This window comes from Embiotoca jacksoni, unplaced genomic scaffold (genome assembly GCF_022577435.1).
Source record: "Embiotoca jacksoni isolate LCO1_2020_lvr unplaced genomic scaffold, fEmbJac1.0.p SCAF_9, whole genome shotgun sequence".
Taxonomy (NCBI): domain Eukaryota; kingdom Metazoa; phylum Chordata; class Actinopteri; family Embiotocidae; genus Embiotoca; species Embiotoca jacksoni.
In genome coordinates, this window is record NW_027185447.1 from 2,264,183 (window position 1) to 2,291,788 (window position 27,606).

At 41.4% G+C, this 27,606-nt stretch overlaps 2 protein-coding genes across 2 annotated transcripts in view; both read left to right on the forward strand.

The window, feature by feature from the left end:
• cfap74 (cilia and flagella associated protein 74) overlaps positions 1-10,412 on the forward strand; it is a 56,219-nt gene extending 45,807 nt beyond the window's left edge. Inside the window, exons 28-40 of the mRNA XM_069141220.1 lie at positions 777-908; positions 1,034-1,155; positions 1,584-1,718; positions 2,825-2,934; positions 3,038-3,093; positions 3,565-3,684; positions 3,918-4,073; positions 4,263-4,401; positions 5,909-6,063; positions 6,341-6,473; positions 8,589-8,725; positions 9,533-9,667; positions 10,163-10,412. Of these exons, the coding sequence (XP_068997321.1) occupies positions 777-908; positions 1,034-1,155; positions 1,584-1,718; positions 2,825-2,934; positions 3,038-3,093; positions 3,565-3,684; positions 3,918-4,073; positions 4,263-4,401; positions 5,909-6,063; positions 6,341-6,473; positions 8,589-8,725; positions 9,533-9,667; positions 10,163-10,267 (1,635 nt within the window). The 3' untranslated portion in view covers positions 10,268-10,412. The remainder of the gene's footprint in view (positions 1-776; positions 909-1,033; positions 1,156-1,583; positions 1,719-2,824; positions 2,935-3,037; positions 3,094-3,564; positions 3,685-3,917; positions 4,074-4,262; positions 4,402-5,908; positions 6,064-6,340; positions 6,474-8,588; positions 8,726-9,532; positions 9,668-10,162) is intronic.
• An 8,467-nt stretch (positions 10,413-18,879) lies between these two features.
• The window catches only part of gnb1a (guanine nucleotide binding protein (G protein), beta polypeptide 1a), a 34,740-nt gene continuing 26,013 nt past the window's right edge, over positions 18,880-27,606 (forward strand). The window contains exon 1 of the mRNA XM_069140094.1: positions 18,880-19,293. The gene's annotated coding sequence lies outside the window, so the exon portion shown is untranslated. The remainder of the gene's footprint in view (positions 19,294-27,606) is intronic.

The window sequence follows — 27,606 nt, forward strand, 5'->3', positions numbered from 1 at the left end:
TTTAGGGCAGAATAAGGGAGGTTATTGGCTGGGGGTAAAAAAAAAAATGATGAGTCGACTGAACTAGCATCTTGAATGGGGGTAAAAAGACAACTCCAGAAAAGAGGAGCTCAGTAAGGGAAAGTACTGATGTTTACTATATTTTTAGGATGGGGAGGAGAACGTAGAGACCCAGCAGGTATATGAAGAGTGACCAAAGGTGACGGATAGGAAGGTGCAAGTCTATTTGATATTTTCTAGGTTGAAAGTAGTTTCTTGAAGTTCAATCTAGCAAGCATAAGGAGTCAATGTTGTGAAACAATAACAGGGGTGATAGGATATTCCAGCTGCAGTATTTAGTAAAAGTTTAAGTTTGGTAATAGTTAATTTCGCTAAGCCAGAGAAAAGTTAAATACAGGAATCGAGCCTGGATGAGTCAAAAGCATTAAATAGAGTTTCGGTGTCGTCCGTGGAAAGAAACGAATGTTTCGAAGGTGGAAACATGCCGTTTTTGTAATGTTGGTGATATGTTTGTCAAAGGAGAGATGGAGATCAAAGAGCATACGGAGATTACTAATACAGGGACTTTGTGAGATTGTGGAACCACCTGTGTAAAACAAGAATTAGCTTTTCTGTTTTTTCAGCATTTAAAAGATTTGATGACATCCATTGTTTGATTCCTGATATGCGTTCCTCTAGTTTCACCAGATGATGAAGGGCGTCAGATCTCTTCGAAATATATAGCTGAGTGTCATCTGCGTGGAAACATAACTATCCATGGATCCTCTTCTGCTCAGAGATGTCTGGTGCAGGTGACGTTCAGACCCAGACTGTTGGACCAGGAGATCAAAGACGAGGCGCTGCGTCTCCTCCAGCAAGCCGAGCTGCTCCAGGAGAAGCTGGAGAGGAGCAGATCTGCTGAACAGGAGGTACAACTGCACATGAATGCATCTTTAGCGGATTTTTTTTTTTTTAAATGTTATTACCATGCAGCCACACTCATTTGTGTTGCCTTTTTATGAACCCATCAGTCGTGTTCTCGTGTATTTATAAGATCCTTATGGAACCCGGCAAAGGGAGGAACACATCTGTGAATCAAAAGAGCAGCAAGGTGTCAGACGAACCGAAGACGGACGACCCAACTGAATCACCATATTCTGTCCACCTCCTGCCGGGGTAGCTTCCCTCTCTACACTGATTATTTACTCAGTGCCATCAAACACATCCAGTTTGCTGGACTGAAACACCAGACAAGTAAATATTCACGGGAAAAATATTCTGCATCAAACAGCAGCACTGCAGAAAGAGAATGAATTATTCCCTGAATGCCTCTTTATGTAGGAAAGTAGGCTGAAGCCAATTAATAACCTGAGATCCAACAACTCTGAAATATAAATGACACAAAGCTTTGACATTCCCTCTTCTCCCAGTGATTAATTGGTTTAATCAGTATTCCCATTTCTTTTAATTGTAATCACTCCATCCATAGTATGATCTCAACCAACTGGAAAATCCTGATGAAATGGTAAAGAGTATATGATGGATGTGAGGAGAGAGGTTTTTTTTTTTTTTTCTTACTTGGTTAATTGTGAGTTTCTTTCAAGGTCAGAGCAGTACGAGCAGGCCAAGGCCTCTCTGCTGTACTCTTTCAGCCAGCGCTACAGAGAGTACACCGTTCCCTGCTTCGTGTCAGACGGAGACCCTCCAGAGGAAGACAGACAGGTCCAGCCAGCATGGAGGTAACGGTCAGCTTCCACAACGAGACACTGCGGGCCAAAGCTGGGGAACAATTATCCATAAAAGAAGAGGACAGAGGGGGAAGTCATGTCAGATTTGTGACATGCTTCCCCAGGCCCTGTACAGATTCACAATTTTAGAATTCTTGAACCTGAATGTGAAGCTGTTCTCTTAAGCCACGTCTTTCTTTTCTTTATTTTTCCATAGATTTTAAACGAATATAGAAAATAATGTCTGCAGTTGACAGCATGTCTGATCCATGAACTCACTGCAGGGCAGAAATACGTTTTCTCCCGTGCACTTTGAAGGTGGCGTCACCTTTATATCAGCTGCTCCAGCCTCACAGCCCATAATATTCCTTTTTCATTAAATCGTGACCCAAAGTTTAAAAATTTTTGAGCCATTGCAATTAATTTCCTAAAAAGTAGTGCACTAATGCGCTATGCCTTCATACACTGTTAAAAAATATATAATAACACAAAAATGCAACAAAAGTGCTACTCGGGCTAAAAACCCGACAATCAAAAAGGCAGCCTTATCGTGAATTAAATAAACATCTCAACGTATCTTGAATTACAGGTATAGATGCTTCTCATATTCATATTCATATTCAAGAATCAAATTTTCCTTGTAGCAGAGGTGCTGAGTGGTTCCTCATGTAGACGTTAGCATCCTTAGCTCCTGGAAGGTACTCAGCAGCTTTGCCTTTATAAGGATATATCTATATTTAATGAAGCTACTCATCAGGTAAACATCAGTTGTGGGAAGGGTGCAATTGAAAAGAATGTATCAGAGGACAAACACTTGAGTCTCCATCCAAACAAAGTAGCCACACCTTCCAGTCTTTTTCTTTTATTTATAACACTTACCTAAAGATTTGGCACATTTGAAAATCCTTTTTTTTCCTCTCTTGTTTGCACTGTGAGCTCTACCAACAACTTTTAAGTCATTTTGACTTAAATTAAATCAAATACAAGTATCAGTCGTGTGTGCGAACATGAAACAGTTGCTTAATTGTCAGATTTCCTGTCATTGCCCCGACTCAGAGAGTGACAGCTGTTCCACACACTCCTTATTTCTTCACTTGTCATTTCCAATATCTCCTCAGTCCCTTCAATACGCTCTACTTGAAGCTGCAATGTCCTGCTGTACAGCCCCCTCTAATGGTGATATCCAACAATGGACACAGCATCATCGACTTCCATCAGGTGGCACTGGGTGAGTCATTTTTTATGTAGGTTCATCACGTACATGTGATCTTTGCACATCTAATCTTTTTGTGCTTCTATGCTGTGTTGTTTTTGTGTCTTCCATTTTGTAGGAGAGAAGGTGATTAAAAGGTTTACAGTTCAGAACATTTCAAAGGGATCGCTGGATGTATCCTTTCTCTGTTTCTCTCCAACTATTGAGCAACGTGTTGTTTTCTGAGCTCTCCAAGATTCAAGATTTCAGTGCAAATCATTTGAAAAATGGATAACGTGCACCTTCTATAGTCTTTAGACATCAATGTGATTATTAAGAACAGATGTTTAATGCTGCAGACTGAATGGTCTGTGAAATGCATGAATGATTACAAAAAGCAAAAATACAAATTTATAAGAAACTTTCATTTCATTTTAAATGAAAGTTATGAATGCCAAAAGCGCCACAAATGAAATTATGTGAGGTCAATCCAAGCCGAAGTCATAGATCCTGACAGGTTTCAACTTTTTAATAGCGTCTTTTTACACAAGTTACTATCATGTCAAGAAATCAAATATCACACAAACATGTGTCTACAAATTGCTACTACAACTATTGGTGATAATAAATATTAAAACTAGCCGCTTTTCTTTGACTGCTTCCAAGCTGAGGTCGTCGGTGTTGGACGTACTTGGTCCTTTTTCCCTTCGCAACGCTCTCAGATGTATAAGACCTGGAGAGAAACACACTCTGGTTCTGGCCTTCAGTCCAACTCTGGACAAAAAGGTGAGTCAACAGTGGAAAGTTCAACATTCAGCTCAATGACTTTTGCTAGAACGTGATAAACATCGGAGCGTGTGAGCAACAAATAAATCAATAATTCATGTTAATCCACTGATTTGCTGTTGTACTTTTCACCTTGAATATAATCAAATGAAATACCACGAAAAGATAATTGAGTAACTAATAACACGAATATTAAGTGATACCTCTCACACTCAACCTTTGCTGTTCTCTAGCACTGCGACAAGCTGCAGGTGAGCTGCCAGAAAATGAGTTTGGAGGTGACTCTGCAGGGGGAGGGTGTCGTCCCTGCTGTCACCTCGTCCCACAGCGGAGGTCTCCTTGACTTTGGCTTCGTGTTGGAGAAGGAGAGCGCCTCACAAGTGGTGAAGGTCAGTCAACACATGGCAAAAAGGACGAGAAGTAGTGGTACAGCAAAGAGATGACTTCTTGTTAGTTTTGAAGTCTACCGAAGGTCAATTTTTAAAAACAGTCCAATCAGAAGTGAAGTGTATGTTCACATGAAGCTTTTGGGTGGAAGACGTCGTTGTTCGTGACGTTCGACCTTGTTCTGCCTGCAGTTACAGAACAGGTCAGTGGTGTCGCTGGGTTTCAGGGTGCTGCTGGCCAGTCTGTCTCCTTCCAGGCCTCGGGGCGGAACTGACAGAGTCACCGTCCTGTTGGACAGACACACAGACCCTCAGCTGCAGCCGACTGTGGGTAAGATGTAACAAACATTGCACTGATTGACTGCTTTGACTGCCAGAGCTCCAAAAGTAAAGACAGAGCGGAGCTCGTCTTTTTGAACATTGTGTCCGTGTTTTAGCACTCATGTAGAAGTGAATCTTTTTCACCACGTGTTCTCGGTTTTGATCAATAATTTCACTCATTATTAAGTACATGTGGGTAACACAATAAAGGACAACACAGAATAAGCTAGCAGCCACCAGATCTCAAGCCAAGACATACGCTCAAGAAAGACATTCGTCCTTCTAGTGGAGCTCCAGAGACATCGTGGATCTCTGCCAAGTTTCTCTGAAGCTGTTCTGAAGGCTGCGCCAACATTTTACTAAGACCGGCTGATGCTGGACTTTAGGGAGTACTGCAAGCATCTTTCTCTCCATTATGTTCAATAAAAAAAGTTTTCATATTGGAACACGCCGACACCGATGCTGATGGGCCAAAAATAAAATCAGCCAGCCAATAAATCAGTCAACCTTGACTTACAATGCATAAACTGTTGTATATATTAGAGTAGTCAGATGAGCAGACCGTATAAGCAAAGAATTGCTGAATGTTTCTCTCATACATCAGAGATTTTACTATTCTGTGCTACAAACATTTGGACATTTGAATGGCTTCAACATGTCAATTGTCTAATGTACTGTATGTGTATCTGTCTATTTAACTATTTTGTAATACTGTTTATTTTTTGATGAAAGTTTAATTATTTTACATTTAGTCATAATTTGTAATGCTCTGCCATTTTTGCTTCTAAAGTGCACTGATTAGGTCAATCCAAGTAAACCATTTATAAAATGTGCAGATACTATAACAAGCAGTAAATTGACTTGCAGGGCCCTGATTTTGTGACTCAGGCTGTCTCCTTCCATTATGACACAGGTGCAGCACCAAAGTGCTTTTCCACGGCACCGTCGCCACCGTAGCTTACAACGATGTAATATAAACTTGATGTTTGGTAATTAGTATTTTTCTGGCAGACGGTGCATTTTTGACCAAATATTGTAATGTTAATAGTCTAAAATGATGTAAATATGTATAGTTTTTAGTCACATGACTGCCCACCACCCCAAACTGTTACCATAGCATCCAAACCCTCCAGGAACCTGGGAAAACCCTGTTGATAGTGGGCTCATGCTTTTACTTAAAATTTGTAAAGAGGAACAAATAAGCATTAATTAACAAAAATTTATTTAATTAAATTAATTATAGAGACCTATTCATTGATTGTTTTGTATTGTATTCATAACTGCATTATTTGTACTCTTAGTGTGGCATGAGTATGTTTGGTGACCAGAATTACCTTTTAGATAACAGTGATCTGAACATGCAAAGTCACAGACATCAGCAGCTCTGACATTAATTCCAATGAACTTGCAAAGTTAGGAAAATAAAAGCAGGTTTATTAGTATTATTTTTAACAGCAGCAAATGTAACATGAGCTGACATAGTAACTGCAGTAAACTGTATATTCTGTCTTGTACAGGGACCCAAAACTGCAGTGGGCTGAGTGTGTTCAATGCAGTGCCTGTAGAGGGCAGCATTGCTCCGGGACAGAGCCAAGACATCACCGTCACCTTTCAACCCGACCACCCGTCTGTCAACTTCTCTGACAAGCTCAGCATAGAGCTCATGAATAAGGTCAGCAGGACACACACACACACACACACACACACACACACACACACACACACACACACACACACATACACACGTTCAACCTTGAATACATGTCTTTACTCGACCTGTCCTTGTCCACAATCACAGGTTGTAAAAGTGATCACATGATCTGGGTAAAACCGCTGCCACCCAACACATTGTCGTTATTCTAATGTACTCAGTGCACCCTGTGTGTCCTCTCCTCACTGGGGTCCTCATGAGGTAACAACCTTAACCCTGTCCCATTTCTGTCCCTCAGAGTAAAGTGTGTGTGATGGATCTGAAGGGTGCGGCCTCTTCACACAACATGTATCTCTATGGAGGAGACCTGCTGACGGTTCCCGTTGAGTCCCTCCTCCCTTCACTCATAACCAGTCGACCTCCACTCACAGGTATCACGGCCTCTGTCTCCATCTCCTCTTTAGGGTCACCACCCTTGGTGTGATGGAAACGATGTGGCTAAATGGAACACGCAGTCGATGTGGAACAGATCAATGCTACAGCGTTTATGTGTGGAAATGATCCATCGATTCAGGTTCAAGCGTATTCTGAGATACTGAGGGCTCGAAGCGGGGCAGGATATTCTTACAGCGACACTATAAAGATGACTAATATCTCCCAGACACATCCCATGATTTATGTAGGAGAGGGCAGCGTATGTGATGAAGTAATGTACACTAATCATTGCTCACTGACAGCCCGTGTGCTTGTCACCAGCAGTCAGATCATATTTCACCTTAAAATCCATGTGTGAAAACAGGAACTCCTGCCAGACAAGGTTACAGTCAATTTTTACTTAATCAAAGAGGTGTTGGTGCATTTAAATGCGATTAGCAGCTGGATCAGACCCGATTGGTTCAGAGAAACTCAGAGGTGTCCTCTGGGAAAAGATGTTAGCTTGAATCTGAAAGTCTCCCGTTGACGCCCGGCAAAATTTGCATTGTTGACGTGTCCTTAAAAAGGAAAGGACTTGTATACTTTCAATTTTTTGCTTCTGACAGATTTTTCTTTTTTTTTTAATATCTTTTATTTTCCTTCGTGGCATCCATTAATTTTCATCCATTTCTGTATCGTATGAAAATCAATTAGCAGACTTGAAACTTGGTTTTGTCCACATTGCTGAGGGTGCAACAGACTGGGATGCAAATTTGATCATCTGCTCATGTCTGTGAGAATCTGTGTGCGACCACAATGAGCCAACAAATGTGTGAACACGTACACGGACACCCAGTGTTGTTTATACAGAATCACGTCGGACCTATTTTTAGACTACCTGCCCTTTTACAGTGCAGATTGATTTTTAAACGTCTGCAGTGTAAAAATGTAGCATTTCAAAACAGCCCATAAAAATGTGTTCATTATTCATAGTTAGATTTGTAGGAGCTGAATGAAACATATGGATGTCTGAAATGGTGAAGAGATGAGTTAGACAGCCAAACGAACTTCTCTGTTAAAGGTTTTGTTTGGCCGCTGCAGTCTGTTCAGCTAAATGCTAATAACATTAGTTGTGGAGGAATTTGAATGAATGTATTGGATAAATGTTGATCTGATAATATCACTTTATGGAATTTCCGGGAATCCTCAAACTGATTCATCCTGAGAACAACATGAACGTCTGTGAAGCGTATGTGGAATAATCCAATAGTTGCTCAAATATTTCAATCTGGACCAAAGTGGTGGACAGACACATCCACCAGGTTGGGATGTAAACAAACTGTGTCAACAAATACCATCAATGTTTGTGTGATCATCAAGTAGAAGGACGCGTAAAGTTAAAGTTCCTAATGATATCAATATGGAACAAAATCAAGCAGGTCTCATCGTATAAATATTTGAGTGTAATGATCATCTGTTGTCCTGGAAACACAATACTGAATTTATCTGCAGGGACAAACCAAAGAATTTGTTTTCTCTGCCGTTTCTGGTCTTTCATGGCGAGTAGACAAATTCATTTGCGGTTTTACTTCCGTGATCATGAGTGTTTATTACAGCACTGTAATGCCATATTGTACAAGTGTTCGTCCACTACGTTAAAGACAAAAGTGCTGCATGAAATAAAAACCGGCTCAGAGATCGTAGGCCAACCCTTCGAGAAACTGTAAATCAGTCTATCAGAGTAACCGGAGCCACACTGCACTTATAGCAACATGTAAGACGGTCTAATAGCATTTTCTCTGATCCCAGTCATGACCTGAACAGAAAATACTAATTGTTACCATGAAACTGGAGATACGAGACTGAAGCACTCTCATGCACCAGTCAATCCTCAGATTTAATGTGGCACTTAGGCCCAAATGAAATGTTCATTGAAGAAACTGAAATGACTTTTGTGATTGTAATTTTAATTGTGTGTATCCTTGTCCTAATTGTTTGAAGTCTTTGTGATACTTTAAATGGAGCTGCTCTGATGAGTGAAAAATTATCTGACAACTAAATTATCATCATCATCATCATCATCATCATCAGTAGGACGGTAGTAAAAACCTGCATAACTCCTGTGTACGTAGCAGAGTCGGAGGTGATGGAGAGGCCCGGCGTCCCTGTGCTGGTGAGCCTGCGGGCGAGCTGCTGTCGAGGAGACGTCACACCAGCAGTCAAGCAGCTGCAGGTTGGCTGCATCCGCTCCATACAGACTAATAAGAAGGTACTGTGATGTCATCAGACGTTCAAACATCCGGAGGCAAATACTCAGATGCACAACTGACTGCTGCCACGTGTTTCACCAAGTCTACTATGATGCATCATATCAATATTAAACTTTTATCGCATTTTGTCCCTGAACCGCTTTTGTCCCCTCTTTGGTCATAAGCAGCATTAAAAGTAACCAAGCCTCTTATGTGAATATACAATCGACCAATCCAAATTTTGGAAAGGGAGCCAATAAGATCATATGATTGCCACGTTCTTAAGAAATTAAATATGTTAAGTTTGAATCATTTCAATAATCAGGCTCCGCAGGTGCTCAGTGACTCTGTGGCTCCACTCAGAGCCTCCAGCTCAGTAAAACGTGGAGCATCCAGCGAGAGAAGTTCATCTTCATCCAGACAAACATTTGTTTTCTGTTTAGGGGATAAACTTGGAATCGCTGATCTATAAAACTTAAACTAGATCCTGATTTGGATGATTTTAAACTCAAACTGAAACAGAGGGATCAGCCATGAACGTTAAAGATCAGCTTCTCTTGTTTTATGATGCATTTCTGTTTTCATTTGTCTTGTATTGTTCTGTGTATTTTTCTGTTTTTATTGTCAGTTCTGTGTTTTGAATGTTCATCCTTTTTGTTGCATTTGTGATCTGTAATGTCGAAGGTACTTTAAAGGTCCACCTAGGGACGAGCCTCGCAAATACACTCAAGGCTATAAATGCTGTGGGGTGTGGCATTGGTTTATGCTGCATACGTGTCCCTATACAAATAAACATTAAAGAAATAACCAAATGATCTTTTCCCCAGGGTGGAGAGTTTTACTGGGACAACACGGCGTCGGTGCAGCAGCAGGGCTTCAGTGTGGAGCCCAGCAGGGGCAGCGTGGAGGCCGGACACAGACGCTCCGTCACCATCACGTGGACTCCCCTCAAACAACACAAGGTGAGGAACACAGGACTTACTGGGAACTACCAAAACATGTTTACAACCGTGACTGCGTAAGTGTGTAAACTAAAGTCCAAAGGGTTAAACTCATCATCAAAAAAATACTCTAAAGCTCAGGTGCACAAAAACACTGCTCATTTTTAATAGTAAATGTCATTGTTATTTCAGAGTTTTTGAATTCTTAGGCTTAAAATCTGTTTCATATTTTCACATCATTTTATTTTCAATAAAAAAAAGTCTGGCGGAGACGCTGACGTCCGGTTACTTTTGGTGATGAGATTGTAAATTTCAAAGGCCAGACATTTTGTACCGTCAACAACATCAATCCTGTAAATCCTGTGTACCTTTTTTGAATTTAGTACTGCTGCTGTTTATTTACGAGCACACGTCTCTGAATGACTGACTGTGTGTGTGTGTGTGTGTGTGTGTGTGTGTGTGTGTGTGTGTGTGTGTGTGTGTGTGTGTGTGTGTGTGTGTGTGTGTGAGTTTCAGCCCTGTGAGGTGGTGCAGGCGTGCATGCTTCTCACCTTGAAGGGCGACGAGACGGATGTTTACAGAGTCACCCTGATGGCGTTGGTCTCTCCGACTGCTGACTGACCTTCGACACTTCCTGGATGCCAGCCAGCGGGAAGTCACACATTCAGCACAAAATACACATGATAAGCTGTATATATAGTGAGGGCCAACAATAACACATAAATGTGTGAGTTCATTATTAAAAGGTTTTTGTTTTAGGATGTGATTTGAGCCATTTTATTTTGCGTTAAAGTGTCTATAAAGGTTTTTTTCACCAATATAGATCAGATTCACACACTTTTAAGCTTTAAATTGACAATCATAGTTACATATTCAATTCAATTCAATTTTATTTATTTGGCGCCAAATCACAACACAGGTTATTTCATGGCACTTAACACATTTAAAGTCCTTACAGCAAGACGTTACAACATTATACAAAGAAACCCAACAATTCAACAATTCCCACGTAAGCTAGGAGGGAAAAAAAAACTCCTCTTTAAGTGAGAAAAACCTCCAACAGAGGGAAGAAAAACTTCATCTTAACAGGAAGAAACCTCTGACAGGACCAGGCTCAGAGGTAGGCGGAGCCATCCGCCTCGACCGGTTGGAGTGAGAGGAGAGCAGAGAGAGAAAAGGACAGCATAGAGGTACAAAACATGAACTGTTGGTGGGGCCGACAATCACAGAGCAGAGACATGCAGCTCCATGACGGGACATCTGCAAAGGAAAGAACAGAAACTACGCGAGCAAAGGAACTGAATGGAGAGTCAACAGACAATAAGAAGAAACTATGGGAGAGAAAAAGCATGAAGTTGATGAGATGTGATGGTGAGATATGAGTTATAGAGAGTGAAAGAGTGAGAGGTAAGAAGCTCAGTGTATAACGAGGTCCCCCAGCAGACTCGGCCTGTAACAGCATAACTAAGGGTTGGTTCATGTTCACCTGAGCAGCTCTAACTATGAGCTTTATTAAAAAGGAAAGTTTTGGGTCTAACCTTAAAGCTAGAGAAGGTTTCTGCTCCTCAAACACAAACTGGGAGCTGGTTCCACAGGAGAGGAGCCTGAAAACTGAAGGATCTGCTCCTATTCTACTTTTGGAAACTCTGGGAACCACAAGCAGGCTGAGAGAGAAGATCTCTGTCAGGATGATGTGGTTCTTTAAGATCTGTCAGGATGATGTGGTTCTATAAGATCTGTCAGGATGATGTGGTTCTATAAGATCTGTCAGGATGATGTGGTTCTTTAAGATCTGTCAGGATGATGTGGTTCTATAAGATCTGTCAGGATGATGTGGTTCTATAAGATCTGTCAGGATGATATGGTTCTATAAGATCTGTCAGGATGATGTGGTTCTATAAGATCTGTCAGGATGATGTGGTTCTTTAAGATCTGTCAGGATGATGTGGTTCTATAAGATCTGTCAGGATGATGTGGTTCTGTAAGATCTGTCAGGATGATGTGGTTCTACAAGATCTGTCAGGATGATGTGGTTCTATAAGATCTGTCAGGATGATGTGGTTCTATAAGATCTGTCAGGATGATGTGGTTCTATAAGATCTGTCAGGATGATGTGGTTCTTTAAGATCTGTCAGGATGATGTGGTTCTATAAGATCTGTCAGGATGATGTGGTTCTGTAAGATCTGTCAGGATGATGTGGTTCTACAAGATCTGTCAGGATGATGTGGTTCTATAAGATCTGTCAGGATGATGTGGTTCTACAAGATCTGTCAGGATGATGTGGTTCTATAAGATCTGTCAGGATGATGTGGTTCTATAAGATCTGTCAGGATGATGTGGTTCTATAAGATCTGTCAGGATAATGTGGTTCTACGAGATCTGTCAGGATGATGTGGTTCTACAAGATCTGTCAGGATGATGTGGTTCTATAAGATCTGTCAGGATGATGTGGTTCTTTAAGATCTCTGAGATCAAATGGAGCCTGGTCATGAAGAGCTTTGTATGTGAGCAAGATAATTTTAAATTTTCTTTTTGATTTAACAGGAAGCCAATGAAGAGAAAATAAAACAGGAGAAATATGATCTCTCTTGTTAAATCCCGTCAGTACTCTTGCTGCAGCATTTTGGATCAACTGCAGGGTTCTTAACGAGTAATTTGGACATCCTAACAACAAGGAATTACAATAATCCAGCCTAGATGTAACAAATGCATGAATTAGCTTTTCTGCATCATGCTGAGAAAGGATTTTCCTGATTTTATTAATATTACGTAGATGAAAGAAGGCAGTTCTGGAGACTTGCTTTATCTGGTGGCTAAAGGACAAATCCTCATCAAAGATGACTCCAAGGTTCCTCACAGTGGTGCTGGAGGCCAGATACACAAGTTATACATTGGTAATGATTGTTCACAAGAGTAGAGAAGCCAAATACATGATAAACAGGAGATTTAAAGCAAAAAATGTATTTAATCAGAGTTCAAATATAATAAAGGTAAAGTAAGTCCAACAAAACGAGGGCACGGAGAGGTGAAAGTTTGCACTTACAGAAGTGCACAAAGTGGGCACTGAATATACACTGAACAAAAATATAAATGCAACATCTTTTTTTTTTTGCTCCCATGAGACGTATTTTATGCACACAAGCGGTTTCTTTATCTCCAATTTTGTTCCCAAATGTGTTCAAATCTGTGAGCACTTCACCTTTGTCAAGATAATCCCTCCACCTGACATCAAGATGCTGATTAAACAGCGGGATTGCTGCACAGTAACCTTAGACTGGTCTCAATTAAACACAACCCTCAACGTGAGGATCCAAAACATGGCTAGACTTGACTTGAGTTTGATAATCAGACTGACAATCAAACTGACATTCATACAAGGCAAAGTGATGACTGTGACTGTTATTTCATCAGTTTTCTCTTTCTGCTCTATTTGTGGTTTTATACTAAACATTAGATGTTTCAGCCATGTATAACTTTGCCCTGGAGATATAATTTGTAACACAATGAAAAACATAAAACAGTGACAACTATTGGTAATTCTGTTGCAGAATTATTATTTTTTTACAGTACAACATTATAATGGTTAAGGACAAATAAGGAATTGCAGTGATGGTCTCACTGAGTAATGATGTGTGAAAATAAGAACGTTTAGAAAACATATATTGTATTAATTTTGTGACGAGTGTGTCCAGGGGAACTAAGCATGTGATTTAGTTTTAAGGGCACAGTTTGTGTAAAAAAATGTTTTAAAATAAGAATTTATTAAATCAGTTTGGTTCTTTTCATTAAAATGCTGGCATCGTGAAAGTAACTCGTAAAATTTGCATCACTGTATCTCTGTTATAGTTATAGCTGTTTGTGGTGGCCTTGAAATACACCAATCAATATCCAGCAGGCTACTGGACTTCAAAACAGCGGCAGATTAATGACAAAGCTCATCGTACTGGAAGTACTGTTACTCTAAAAGGCACAATTCATCAATGAAGAACTAAATTATTAAACCCAGAACACGCTGTCCACACTGTCTGCCCTTTTTGTGTTTTAGTGAGGCCCTTGACTGTAGAACCGAACTCCGCCACCAGGGGGAGTGTGTGTGTAACACCAAGTGAGCAGCTGTGTTATAACCATCATGGTTCAGGGTGTGTCAGCTGATGTAGGCCGGCAGATGTATACAGTACATACTGTGGCACTGCTGGTACTGTAGCTGTGGAGTGAGAGGAGGCAGAGTTCACTCCGAGGTCAAACCAGGATCAGTTGGTTGATTGCAGCTCACAATGAGAAGTCGCTGAAGAATGATGCAACACAGTGGTATAAAACCTATTTGTATGAAATTAAAACCAATTAATCAGGCATATGCTACAGTATTGGTTTGTTAGTATTGGGAGTATTTTGAGTTGTAGGTTTAATTCATGAAATAGTAATGGTGGTGGGGCCAGTGTGAGCGGTAGTTAGCTACATATGAGCAGCACTGATCCAAAAATTGCAATGTCACTGTTACCCTTTTAACCCTCCTACTTCAGCTGAATTCAGCTTATTCATACATCTCTATATGTTTCATACAGGCACCATATTTTGAATTTGCTCATGCTGATTTCCATTAGCCCACACAGCATGTAGAGGATCATATTTTTAAACTATAAAATAGATTTTTGGATTTACATATTGGAAATACATTTTTATTAAAAAGAAAACAATATGTTCTTCATGTTTCCCCAGAATAATCATTTTGTTATCGGATCAAAAAAGGCAGTGAAAGGACCTGCAGACCATCGTGGAACACTAAGTGTCTATTTATAGTTTGAGGTGGATCAGCAGCTGCATTGAAGTTAAGACGTTGATGCCGCTGAGTAAAAATAAGTTATTAAAAAAAAGAAAGTAAAAGTCCTCCCACACTGTCCTCATAATACTCTCACTGGTTTTGGAATTCCTGAAATGTGATAGGAATTTAAAATGGTGTAATGCACCTTTTACATGTGTAACGTTACATTTGGGGCACTCGGCTAATTGTGAGTGGGTTTTTTTTTCTTTCATTTTAAATGGACATGACAATGGAAAAGATTCCTTAATGGATCAAATAAGTTTATATAAGAAACATTTAAATGACCAAAAATACACAACATACATTACAACCAAGTTTTAAAAATACAAAATAGCAACTATTGATTGTTTTTTTGTTAAAACAGAAAATAAAGATCTCCCCTGTAGCTTCATAACGCTGGACTAAGCTGAAAGCTGCTTCCATGAAGTCCCTGGATGACATCTGTTCAAAAAAAAAAAAGATGATCCTGGACTGAACATCGACTCAAATGGGAGCGAGTGTTTGCTCCTGAAGGAAGTGTTTCTATCTTGTAAAAGTGCAACACGTGCATGAAGAGAGAACTTTTTTTTTTTAATTGATTTGAATTTGGGATTAAAGGTGATGAAGAGTGGTGCCACAAATTTAACAAAAAATAGCAGTGTAAAGCTGAATGGTGTTTATGTTACAGTCACATTTTGTGGAGGAGGAGGAGCAGTACACACATTTCACATCTGGTTAGCTGGTTAATCATAGCAGCAGGTCAGCGTGGTGGTTATGGTTACCTCTTATGTCTGATATAAGTGGATACTGTGTCAGTGAAGTCACCCAACGTTAGCTAATTAGAAAAGTTCATCATTTACTTGCAGCCCAACTATTAGAACTCATTCATTTCAGGAAGTGTCTGTCCATTTATTTTTGACTGATTATTCCAGATGTGTTACTTTTACCCCACTGTTTCAGCTGCTTGTTTGCAAAATAGTTTTCCTGCAGTCTTCATGGCGACATGAGGCTTGAAAGGTGGTATGACTGACTTTTGGTAGTTGAAAGTGAGCACTGTAATTGAATACTTCTATAATTCAGTGGTGGAATAGGTTGTAGTTGTGCTGATTTACTGATTGTGTTTCATATCTCGTCCACAGCAGAACAGGAGGTGCCTGGTTTGTCCTTCGGCCGGCACGAAACCAGCAGCCACTTTCCCCACGCCTGAGGTACACACGGCCCGCCTGTTGGTAAATAACGCGTATGTTTCCTGGGAGGTTTCAAGTCAATGCTAACAGATTGCTTCTCCTGCTATACTTCTACCAACATCTTTTTAAATAACCTAAATGTCATCGATGTAGTTACGACTCATTCAGTGGTGTCAACAGTCCCTCGATAAAACTTCGGTGTTGTATTTAAACTAAAAGGGTGTCTGCTCCGTGTGAACTCGGCCCTGAGCACGTGAACAGCAGATGTCAGTAATGCCTCACAGCGGACCAATAGGATGTGACCTCTCTCGGAGATCCATGCAGTAAGCATTTATCAGAGATTGTAGGAGATTATGCTAAATCAGATTACTGTACCCCAACCTGCCTATAAAAAGCAAGGTCATTATGGGCTTAGCCGCACGTAATGTCACTCGTTTTATGAAATGTATGAGATCATATTAGGCAATATTTGTGTTGCCTTTTTGCCTCTTTTTTTTTCTAATCTGATTTCTCCCCTGATCTCTCGCTAATACTGTGAGATAGTGCTACTTACGGCCTCTGCTGGGCCGACGGCTCAGTGTCCGTGTGTCTCTGTCTGTCTGGTAGCCAGTGTGACTTTACAAAATCAGCGCAGAGGCATGAGGATGGTAGGAAAGTTCACCTTCTTCAAGATCATGTCCATGAATTCAAATTCTACCGCATTAAAACACAGAATTACCTGCAGATACATATACATAAGCTATACGCTTCATAAGTTTAAAAAAGATCAAGTTAAAAAAATGAACAAAATGAAACCAAGTACTCGTGAAACCATGTTTACTTGTTGACATTGTGTAGGAATGTGTATTTGCATCATAATATAGTGACTGATATGTTTACTACTGAAATAAAATAAAGCATTTGTTGCCCGATAAGGATCTTCACGCCAATTATCACATCTTATTTATCATAATTAGAGTTTACTTTGACGCAGAAAGCACACCGAGGTGTGGACTTTTCTCGCACCGCTCTCCTCTTCACGAGGCTGAACGCTCACAATAAGCTCTCTCCCCCGGGTGCTCTGAGGCTCTGCTAAAGAAGCTTCACAACACATGTATGCAGACAGGCAGGGGTGTATCCAGGGGCAACGAAATCTCAGCAGCATTAACCTGGGCAGATGAGTCCCGGTGGAAACCTACACCCAGAGCACCACCTGACGAACGGCTTTTAAATACCTCACAACACACCTAAACCAGGGTTTCTGATCCATAACCACAATAAGATCAAACAACGGTCACTATCAGCTGAGTCGATGAGTTATGGTGGGTTTTAATTGCCTCACACACTCACCTCCATACGGTAGTTACTTCGGGCAGTGCTCTCCTTGTGGGTGCACTAATGTGTGGTTACAGATCTGACCAGCCCACAGCAGCAGATTGTTCCAACAGGCCAGTTTCCTCCTACAGATCTGAGGTTCGTCCAAGAAGTGTGGGGGGGGGGGGACACGAACACACAAACTGTCTCTAAATAAAATTTATAAATTTTAAAACAGTACTTTTTCAGGGTCCATTAATCAACCGCTGGGGACGCGTCTCCCTACCTTCACACTGATGTGTGCATGTGTGCATGTGCAGACACACATCAGCACTTCAGACTGAATGAAATGTGATCGTAAGAAGACAACGGCTATCGGAGTGGGCACAAACAGACAGAGGAGCGCTCTCTCAGGAGCCTTCGACTTACAAACCAGAGCTGATGGTGCCGTCGTCTTCCCCCATCGGACCGAGCCCACGAACACTTTGCTGTCTCGGAAGACGACAAAGTGTTCCATGTCTCCAAGTAACGCCTCAACCCAGCGAGCATTAACCCTCCTCTGAGCACTCTACCTAGACTACTGCTGATAACGATCAAGTCATCTGTGGGCTGCAGTGATGGTGCTCCTACAAACACTCAGCGCAGGGAGTGAATCCCTCGTGACCTCGGCTTGGCTGCAGCTCAGAGACATCAGGTCATAAAACTGTAAAGTTTGGCAACGTTAATTTCCACAGAACATAACTTGTCAACAAAATGTTGCAGCGGTAAATTTATACTGACCACATTTTGTGAAGCCAGTGGCAGCGATTGAATACAGCCAAGACGATGGATCAGTACAAATGATTTCATTTAAATGAATGTTACTTAATAATTAAACCACACGATCAAATTTTGACTGTAGAAATATAGATGATATTCAATGGACACAGTAAAGTTGTGTATCGTATGGAGCCACGCATGCCGTGTCAGAGAAGCACATCACATTTCACTGATTTGGATTGCAAATGAAACCGTGTTACGGGATCAAACAGCAGTCGCTGCAGTGACAGGAAAGACTGATTTAACTGGAAGTCGCAAACATTTTCATATCACACACAAAGATCCAGGTTTTCTAAGATACCAAGGGGCACATTTATTTAGGATTTTACAATGTCGTGAGATGATATTGATAAAACTCTGGCGTCAGAATCATAAATGGTATGATTTGTAATGGCTGGTGTGTAAAAAGGTGGTCAGATACTGTGTTAGTGTTGGTGTAGAATTTGGTTTGTGAAAGTTTGTATTGGTGTTACCACAGAGGAAGCTGGACTTTTCAGACATTTGTCCATTAAATTAAGCTTTCTATTTCAGCAATTTATCGATCATTGTAAATGACTTCAACCATTTATTGATTACTTTTAGTTATTTCATCAATGTATTATTTAAAATTATTATTATTATTTAAAAATGATTCTGTTGTAACCATCAGCCAACTACTGTCACAATTTATCTATCATTTTTTAGAAACTATTTCAAGTGTTTAATCATCATTTGTCATTTCACCATTTCTTTTAGCTATTTTATACCATTTAACACAAACTTAGTCCCAGATCGTACTGGGGCATGTTTTTTTTTTTAAATTTTAATATAAAACTGATATTTGACTTTGATGAAATGACTTTCATTGCTCCAGGATCAATTCTTGTACCTCTCGGCCGCTGCAGAAGCAACCTGCGGTGTGAAATCACTGTTCTAACTTAGTACGACTAACAAACACGCTTCTCCTCGAGTCACAGTTCACTAAAACTCTTTAAAGTGAACAAATTTATGGGATTAAACGCAGCGTTTCGGCAGGTAAACGGCATCGAGGTGTGCAAGTGTTTACCAAAGATGGCAGTATTTCCTGACTTGTCGGAGTGGTCGCCGACCCTTCGCCGTGCGTTGTGACGCTGCCGTAACGTGGGGTTTCCCAGACCTGAATGCAGGGTTACCGCGCCCATCTCTGCTGTTTGATGGCCGGAGGAAGAAGCGACTGAGATCCTGGCGTGAAGGAAGGAAAAAAAAACAAAAAGAGGGACGACGACGGTGGGAAAGACAAGAAGGGATTTTTTTTTTGGGGGGGGTCTTGAGTTTGGAATTTGCGTTGAAACGGAGGAAAGCTCAAACGGGACTCTCGACTCGTCTGTCTGGGTTGAACGCCGCCTCGTCTCTGCGCCTCTGTGCCGGTGTGTCTCCCCCCCTCGGCGGGTCAAAAACTGGGTTCGGGGAGTGCCGCTCCTCGGTGGCGAAACGAGCTGAATCTGAGCGCCTGGGCGGAGAGAGGAGAGACGAGGCTTTGCTGTTTACAGTCAATGTGATATAAACAACGGATACCCTCGACTGAAAGCGGGTAAGGATATGCATTGATATTTTGAAATTGCGCTTCAGGAAATGCTCCGGAGCTGGTTAGTCTGTCGAGGCGGGACCAGAGGAGTTGGACCGGGCTGACGGGCTCCTCCGTTAGCCGTCGTTAGCTGCTGGTTTACTGCCTTAGACGGTGGTGGGGGTGGTGGTGGTTGGTGGTTGGTGGGGGTCACCGACGGGGGAACTGGACGCACTGCGTTAACCCAGGTGCCAATTTACCAGAACAATCTTTTTCTTTTTTTTTTTTTTTCTTAATGTGCTGGCTCCGTCCGGGAGGTTTGGGGTTAATGGCCCGGTGCCGCCGTCAACGACCGGGCTCGTCTGACAGCTCCGCGGGTCAGCCAGCACCTCTCCACCCGACGTCCGGGTCGCTTTCTCCCTCTCGACAAATTACCTTCTTGCGTTAAACTCGAGCAGCGTTGCTTAAGTTGCCCTTTTTTTTTTTCTTCTTTTTTTTTTCCCCCCCAAAATAAATATTTCAATCCGGGTTCAATCAAAACATCTAACCCGGTGATCAGCGGCATTATTCGGCCTACATGTTTCCTACATGATCGCTCGTGATTAAAGATAATTGGTTTCACATTTACTATATTGTTGACTCGTGCGAGGGCCAGCTGTTTAACACCACATCAGAGTGGCATTTTATTAATCCTGCACATTTTATTAATCCTGCACATTTTATTAATCCTGCACAACTAACGAGTTTGGATCGACTTCCACTCGTATTGAAAATGTTGTAGCATCATGGGATTGACAACGAAGGGAGTCTAAAAATGGCTACTCCTCCTCCTCCTCCTCCACCCCACCCCACCACTGCCCCCGTAGCCGGTCCGGACAAGTCGGCCAGCGGCGGCCACAGCCTCCGTCTGCAGCCCGGCGCGGTTGATCTGGGTGTGGAGCTGCAACATGGCAGCCTGAACAACATGCCCGGATCTTCGCTGCTCACGAACCGCGCTGTCGTCGAGAAACGCCTTTATGTAAAACTCGTGCAGGGGGAAGCGTTCATGTTGAAATTATTTACGTAATGCCCCCCCCCCCCAAAAAAAAAAAAAAATCAAAACCCCCTCAGCTGTGGACACTCATCTGGTGAGCGGTGTTTAAAAAAAAACAAAAACAAAAAAAACGGGGCAGTTTAATTGAGTGAATGGAAACCAAAGCTTTGTGGAGGTGATGTCTGGTGAGGTGTCCGGCCCGGCCGACGGCGCCCGCAGCGCGGGGCCAACACGTCGGCTCGGCTCGGCTCTTCTCCGGAGCGCACGGTGCCTTGAAATACAAGATATTTGCACGTATTACGGAGAGAAACGAAGCTGTGAGGCCGACAGGAAAAACGAGTCGCCCCGCTGTCTGTCGTGCCAATAGCCATTTTAGTTTCACGGGAGTTTTAACGAGCGACAGTTTGCGAGCTCACACTCAGACCGTAATTTGAACTTCTTCTTTTAACGACGCGAAAACGAGATTGTCTAATTGGATTTCGACAATCTCGTTGGTGTTGATCGCGGCTGCGTTGCGGGATAAGTTGTCGTTAGCTCCGGCCGCCGCCGCCGTGCCCCGTCGGGCCGCGCGGCTCCTCGGTGCGTTTCAGGCTCCAGCCCGGACGACGGGGCGCGCGCTGTCCACGGGGACAGTCCCCGTCAGCCCTGTCTCATGAGCTCTTATAGAAGAAGAAGAAGAAGAAGAAGAAATGGCTAGATTTGTGATTCTCGGTAAATATGTCGTCGGATGTTTGAGCAGCGACTTCGACGAGGTGCCGCAGGAAGCCGCGCTGAGCGCCGGAGAAACGTTTCTGACCAGCAGGCTTCAGATCCTGCAAATAAACCATCCAGTCCTGCATACAGTCGGGTTGTTTGTTTTTTATTTTTTTTCTTAGCTGATTAGAGGAATTGTTTGTGTTTCTTAATAGGGCTATTCGTATTTATTGGTTCACAAAGATGAATTCATTTTGCCAGTGTGCCCCCTCCCTCCGCCTCCTGAATGAATGGGTTCCTGTATTCAGGGCCCAAGCAGCTGCAATGAACAAGATGGCGTTCAAAGCCTTTTTCATCACCGCTTTTTCTCAGACAGAGAGAGGCAGCTGCCGAGCATCGGATGAGTTCAGGCTTGGCAAGCTGGATCTCTTTGGTTATCCCGATCGGGAAAAAATGTGCAGAATGTATTTGTGTGAAAAAGGTTTTACGGCAGATTATTGCTGCTCACATTTAATCCAATACGTGCACCTCAGCTACAGGACGAGGCGGTGGGGAAGGGGTGTTGTACGTCCTGACAGCGATCCCCGAACACCACGAAACAGGGCAGCTACAAGGAATGTTTGTCTGATTTAAAAGAGATGATCATTTCATTTACAAATATGTATGATAATCATTATGACTGTTTTAAAATATCGGTAACCACGCCTCAGGGAAATGGGTTATATTTTGCTAAATCCTGACAAGAACTCGCGATTAAATGTGACTTAACAGATCAAAAAACAGACCACCAAATTAAAAGGAAATCCAGATTTAGCAGTTCCTCTGGTTTTAAGGGTTGTGATTTGTTTTCTCCACTTCTTTTCTTTTTTCTTTTTTTTTTTCTTTTTTTTTTTTTTTTGTCTTGTCAGAACACTTAATTTAAATTAATGTGACATTTATCCAATTTATTTAGAAAACATTACCTGTAATATGTGCTTTCATGTGTCCACATATCTTCTTGCCAGAGATCATGTGAATTTGAGTCTGTGTTTTTTATATATATATATATATATATATATATATATATATATATATATTATTCTTAATTTCAGCTTTATAGTTTATCAGTTTGATCTAAATTTTGTATCTTTGCAATGACACACAATTTCCTACGTACGCTTACATTCAAATATCAAGCATTAATCCAAACCTCCCAACTGTGATCCTTTTTTTTTTGTCCCCTCCTCACTCGTAACACGGCGCCACCACACCTGAAACCGCCGTGTACCTACTGTCTCCGTCATGTCTCTGTTTCACTGGAGTCTAAGGTTTACTGTGATTTATCAGATTATTGGTTTGTGTATGAAGTGGCCCTGCTCTACAGGATTTTTGGCTTAACTGTTCTCATCTTGTAATCCTCTGTGATAAATGATGGACAGAGGATGTAGAAGTTTTTTTTTTTTATTATTTATTTTTTTTACCGGTTTTGGTTTTGGTTTCAGACCAACATCTATGCACATCTAAGAGCATCCAGATATCGAACTATGCACAAAACATTGCTCCATTTAATGTTCATCAGCTTGTCTGATCTGGATCTGACCCAAAATGACACCCTGAATGTCCTGGTGGACAGTAATGACATAATCTGTGGCCATTTTTAAAACGACAAAAAAAAATATGTTGATGCGTATGTGATGAAACAAGTCGTATTGGACAAGCCGGTCTGAAAGCCTTTATTGCAGTGGTGTGCCTGAGACTGGGAATCTCGGTTGAGTGAGTGCTAATGACCATGTGTTTAAATCCTGAATAATTATCCTTTTGCACTGGGGGGGGGGGGTCTTTGTTTTCAAATAAGGATTGTCATCCTGTTGATGTGTATTATCTTTTTTTTTAATCTGCAAGTACAGAATATGAATGGGATTAAATTCTTAGTGTGGATTTCACTCTGGGATTATGTGGCTTTGGTCGGTGATAGTGCTGATTTTTCTTCATCTCAGACATGTTCGTGCCTTTCAACTGTACGTTCACTGTATAAGCAGATATATATAGATCGATATAGATAGATAGATCTATATAGATATATATATCTAGATAGATAGATATCTATATAGATCTATAGATTTATAGATATAGCTATATAGATCTATATATATATATCGATATATCGATATATATATATATCGATATATATAGAGATATAAAAATCTCATTTATATATATAGCGATATATCTATATATAGATATATCGCTATATATATAAATGAGATTTTTGATCACATATGTACTCGAAGGCCTTTCGGGTGCGTCTAAACATTTTCTTGGCACACTGGTGTCCATGAAGTTTAGCAAGGCTTGGAGTGCATACTTTTACCTGAGAACAAGTATAAACATCTTTTATGATTTCCCCTGAAAAAAAAGCATGATTCGACTGAAATGATTCACCAGGATGTTCAAAGTTTTGGGGAATTTGAGTGTCTTACGTCCATCCGAAGTCTCCCCTGAGGAGAGGGCTGTAGTTGAGCAGACACACAGAGAAGCCGGTCAGAGCTCAGGAGGATTTTTAGTGACAGCTGAGCTGTCTGTGGCGGCGCAAGATAGTGTAAACAAACTCGTGTTGCCAACTGTAAGTTAAGGACACAAAGTTTTGGACGCGGTTGTGTTGAAGACCTTTGAAGACCTGTGACTTTGCCATCGGGGCGGTCTTGACAGTGCTGGATAGAGCTGGGTCATTCAAACATGTACCAACACTGATGCCATTACTTTGATATGGGTCCTCATTGTTACTTTTTTCAACACTAATGTAATAAAATCCATTTGAACAATAATTATTTCATTACAAATTACGATGCAAATGTCCAGTTGTCCTGCGGTTTAGAGGGGAAGTCTGGAAATCAGGTAACTTTCTGCGGCTACAATCCACAGTTGTCCCCTAAACGGTGTGCATGTTATCACTCGATGCCACAATTTACCGATGTTCCCCAAACACCTCACATGCTACCAGTAGTTGGCAGCTAGCCGGCTGTGCACACACAACTATTTGAAGTTCGGTACCCAACCCTAGGTTTGGATGTCTGGCGTTTACCCTGATGTGTGCAGCCCAACAGCCAACAGGGCGATTGTAGGATAGCAGATTGAGTGAGTAGGAAAATGAGAGTGAGGAAGTGGAGTAGTAGCTCATTGCATCGTCTCTCTCCGTGTGCATTTTTGTATAGTTTGCATCTTTAAGTAACATTTTACCTCCATAAAATAACAAAGTGGATGTGACTTGTACAACGTATCGACCAATTCTATCGCCAATCCCCCGGCTACACACTTTTGTGACCACAATCTAAAACATCATTATTGCTGATGGAATCGACTCCGACTACTGATCTGAGCATTTAGTTTGGCAAGCGGGAGCTGGGCGAGCAGTAAAAACTATAAATGTATACATACTCGGTGCATATAGATATATATATATATTTGGACCCACAGTTTTTGGGGTAAAAATCAATTGTGCAGTCCTTCAAGCAGAGTTCTTAAATTTCACGTAGATATATTTAGCTGATTGCAGTGAATACGAACAAGCCGACTGAAGTGCCACTAAAACGTCTCGGAGCTTTTCAACCAGCTCTGGAGGATGAAGCAGGACTCTGTTTTAATCCTCAATCACTTACATTATGAATTTACCCAAGTGCATGGGAACTGAGTAAAAGATGACCAATTCAAATGTATTATTTCAAAACCAAAAGATATGTTGAAAACTTTGGGTGCACGTAAATTACATGCCGGTCCACTTAAATATAAAAGTTAAGCACACCAATGCGACAAATGCAAGAAGTTAGTCTGGCGGCCTATTATGTACCTCAAGTAGTGGCAGCCCCAATATATATCCACCCATTTATCAGAGTTGGCTCCGTCCCCAACCAGTCCAACAGAACAGCACATGTCCATGTCGGCATCTATGGCTGGTAATTTATACAGTGTCCATGTTTCAGATCAAGACTGAAATAAAACAGGCTCCACTGAGTGTGAACGATCAGTTCAAATCTCTCACTTTCAACTGTTTCTGTGAACGTCCTGCTGCTACAGAACAGACGTTACGCACCCTCGTCCCGTTCGGGATGGTCGTATCAACCGCGTGGCTAAATGGGCTTTTTGGTACCAGGTCTTTTGGGAGATTGTACAATCTCTCGATCTCCTCGTCGGCAAACGAACGTCTGCACACCCTCAGTTGTGAATAGAAACAATCGTCGCCCCTGTAGTCGCTCGGCATTTTTACAATGGCGGATTTGTGCGGTGTGTTGCCGTGACGACGCGTCGATGCGACGGCGTTGTGATGTTCTGGTGACGATCGTCTACGATCAGTTCGTCTTCGGCAGCGTTTTCACGTCGTTTAGTTTCGGCTCGGCTCTGAAAATATTATTGCGTTGTCCGCCACATTTTCAAAATAGTCACACGAATAAGTGTATTACTAATAAAAAACAACAACAACACATTGACGTACAGGTGTGACTTCAGGTATACAACCAGGCTCGGTGGAGAACAGAGGATTTGTATGATGTGATGAAAGTGACCGGTCGTCTGTAATGTTTCTCACATGCACACAGCTTTGTAATGAAGAACAGTCTCAACATATTGGTCTGAATATTAACCAAGAAACCTGCATATTCCTCAACTTTCAGCTGTTGTAAATATTATGTCCCCTTGAGTTAGTGTTGTTTTGATTGATTGATTTATTTTCTGCCAAAGAACCAAACTGGGACCCACAACTACCGTGTATAGTGAACCTTAAACTAGATGTGGAGGAACAAGCCTACATTTGAACTTACCACGATGTAAATTGTGCTCTCGTATAAAAAAACAACAAAAAAAACTTCTGTAGTTTTACTTGTGTCCAACTTTAGTTTGTACAAAGGATGCTTGGGGTCAGGGGTCATTGTAATCGCGTTAAAACAAAAAGGACATTATCTCTTTTAAGAGGTTTAATATAAAATATATTCTTAGCTGAAAGCTGCTGGACAATATGTCTGATAAAACATGGGCCTGGCCTTCTTCATTCTCCTTCACCTGCAAGCACTTGGCTCTCTTCATCCGCAATGTTGACGTCTTCGACTAGGCTATTCTTGTTTCCTAATTTAAATGGACCATTGGTGGTTTGCCTTTGCATTATAGCTTTCATTACTTTACTCTTATGGCTTGTGTGTTGTGGTTGAGCAATCTAAATCCTTTTTCATCTCACTCAGAAAGCTTCCTGCTGAACACAACTGAAGCGGTTTCATCAGGGTGTGTTACACGTCCATTAGCAAATGTGGGGCTAAAGATTGTGTCATTGTGGCTCTTGGTCGCAACAGTTTAGTTTTGAATTTTGTTCACTAACTGTGGAGTTAAAGATGATTCGTTATTAAAAATGTGCTTGCCGTGTAGGTTGACCTGTATCCAGTGGCGTTGATAATTAGTCTACGCATACACGCACAGTTACAGGTATACGTGTAAACTAATTAATAAAGATCCCAGTATTGAGCTGACAAGCCTGCTCTGGAGGATATTATGTGCTAATGGCATGAACTAATGTTTGGAGTTTCTTGATCTGAATGTCTCTGGTTGATCACACACACACACACACACACACAAATTTGCAGCAGTTTGTGAACAGCATTCATTCAGATTTGAAGTACGTACAGGGGGACTAGCATCAATAATAAAGCAATAAGTGGACATGTTTCTTTACATTAACAAATAACTTTGCATGCAATTTTGAACTTACCTAAGAAGAGTGACATGAATAGAAAGAGATAAATTGTGATATGTATTTCAGACCCTCGGTAGTTTTGTAATCGGTATTATTTGGGCCTTGAATCAGTAGATATGTACCCTCATAGTCTTCTTCAACTAATCTGAGCGTCTCGAGGTCGAGCCATGATTAATCTGGTTGATGCAAATAATTGTGCCTCCGTGTTTACCTGAAAGCTGCGCAGGTATTAGTGAATACTTTCTGCAGAGAGTTTAATCAATACTGAAACTGTACAATTTGAAAAACTGCCGCAATCGTGGTACATTAATCATTGTGGGAGGTGATTCTGAGGTCACAGCTGGTCAACCACTGGCTTCTCACCAGGTTCGCTGGAAACATTCAAATGTACAGTTGCAGTGTGACATGTCAACCGGCTGCTTTTCAGTGCAAACTTTTATTTGGTTATGCAAATGGGACATTTTTTGAATCTAGTATGCAGATATCTTTATTAGGGACACGAGCCTGCATTTCAGCAACATCGCCAACAATGGCCACAACTTTCAACTCTTTGCCACCAGGAAGTCCAAGTTTCTCTGAACACAACACGCATGACTTTTTGTGCAGATTATATGAGCGCCACCCATCACGTGTCACATTTGTCTGGCCACAGACAGGCATTGTGTTTTTTTGACCTCGGCTCTAGAATTGAGGACATTAAAGACGCGTGCTTTTCAAATATGTTTTATATACTTCCTCTCTCTTTTACCCCATTAAGATCTACAGTTACACTGCTCCAAACTATTAACTAAACAGGCCAATACCGAGTCCTTCCCAACAGCCCTAAACCAGGGCTCAAAGAGGGTTTGACTCGGATGAACTCGATTCCTTGATCCAGGTTGCCATCTTGTAACCTGGCTGGTTT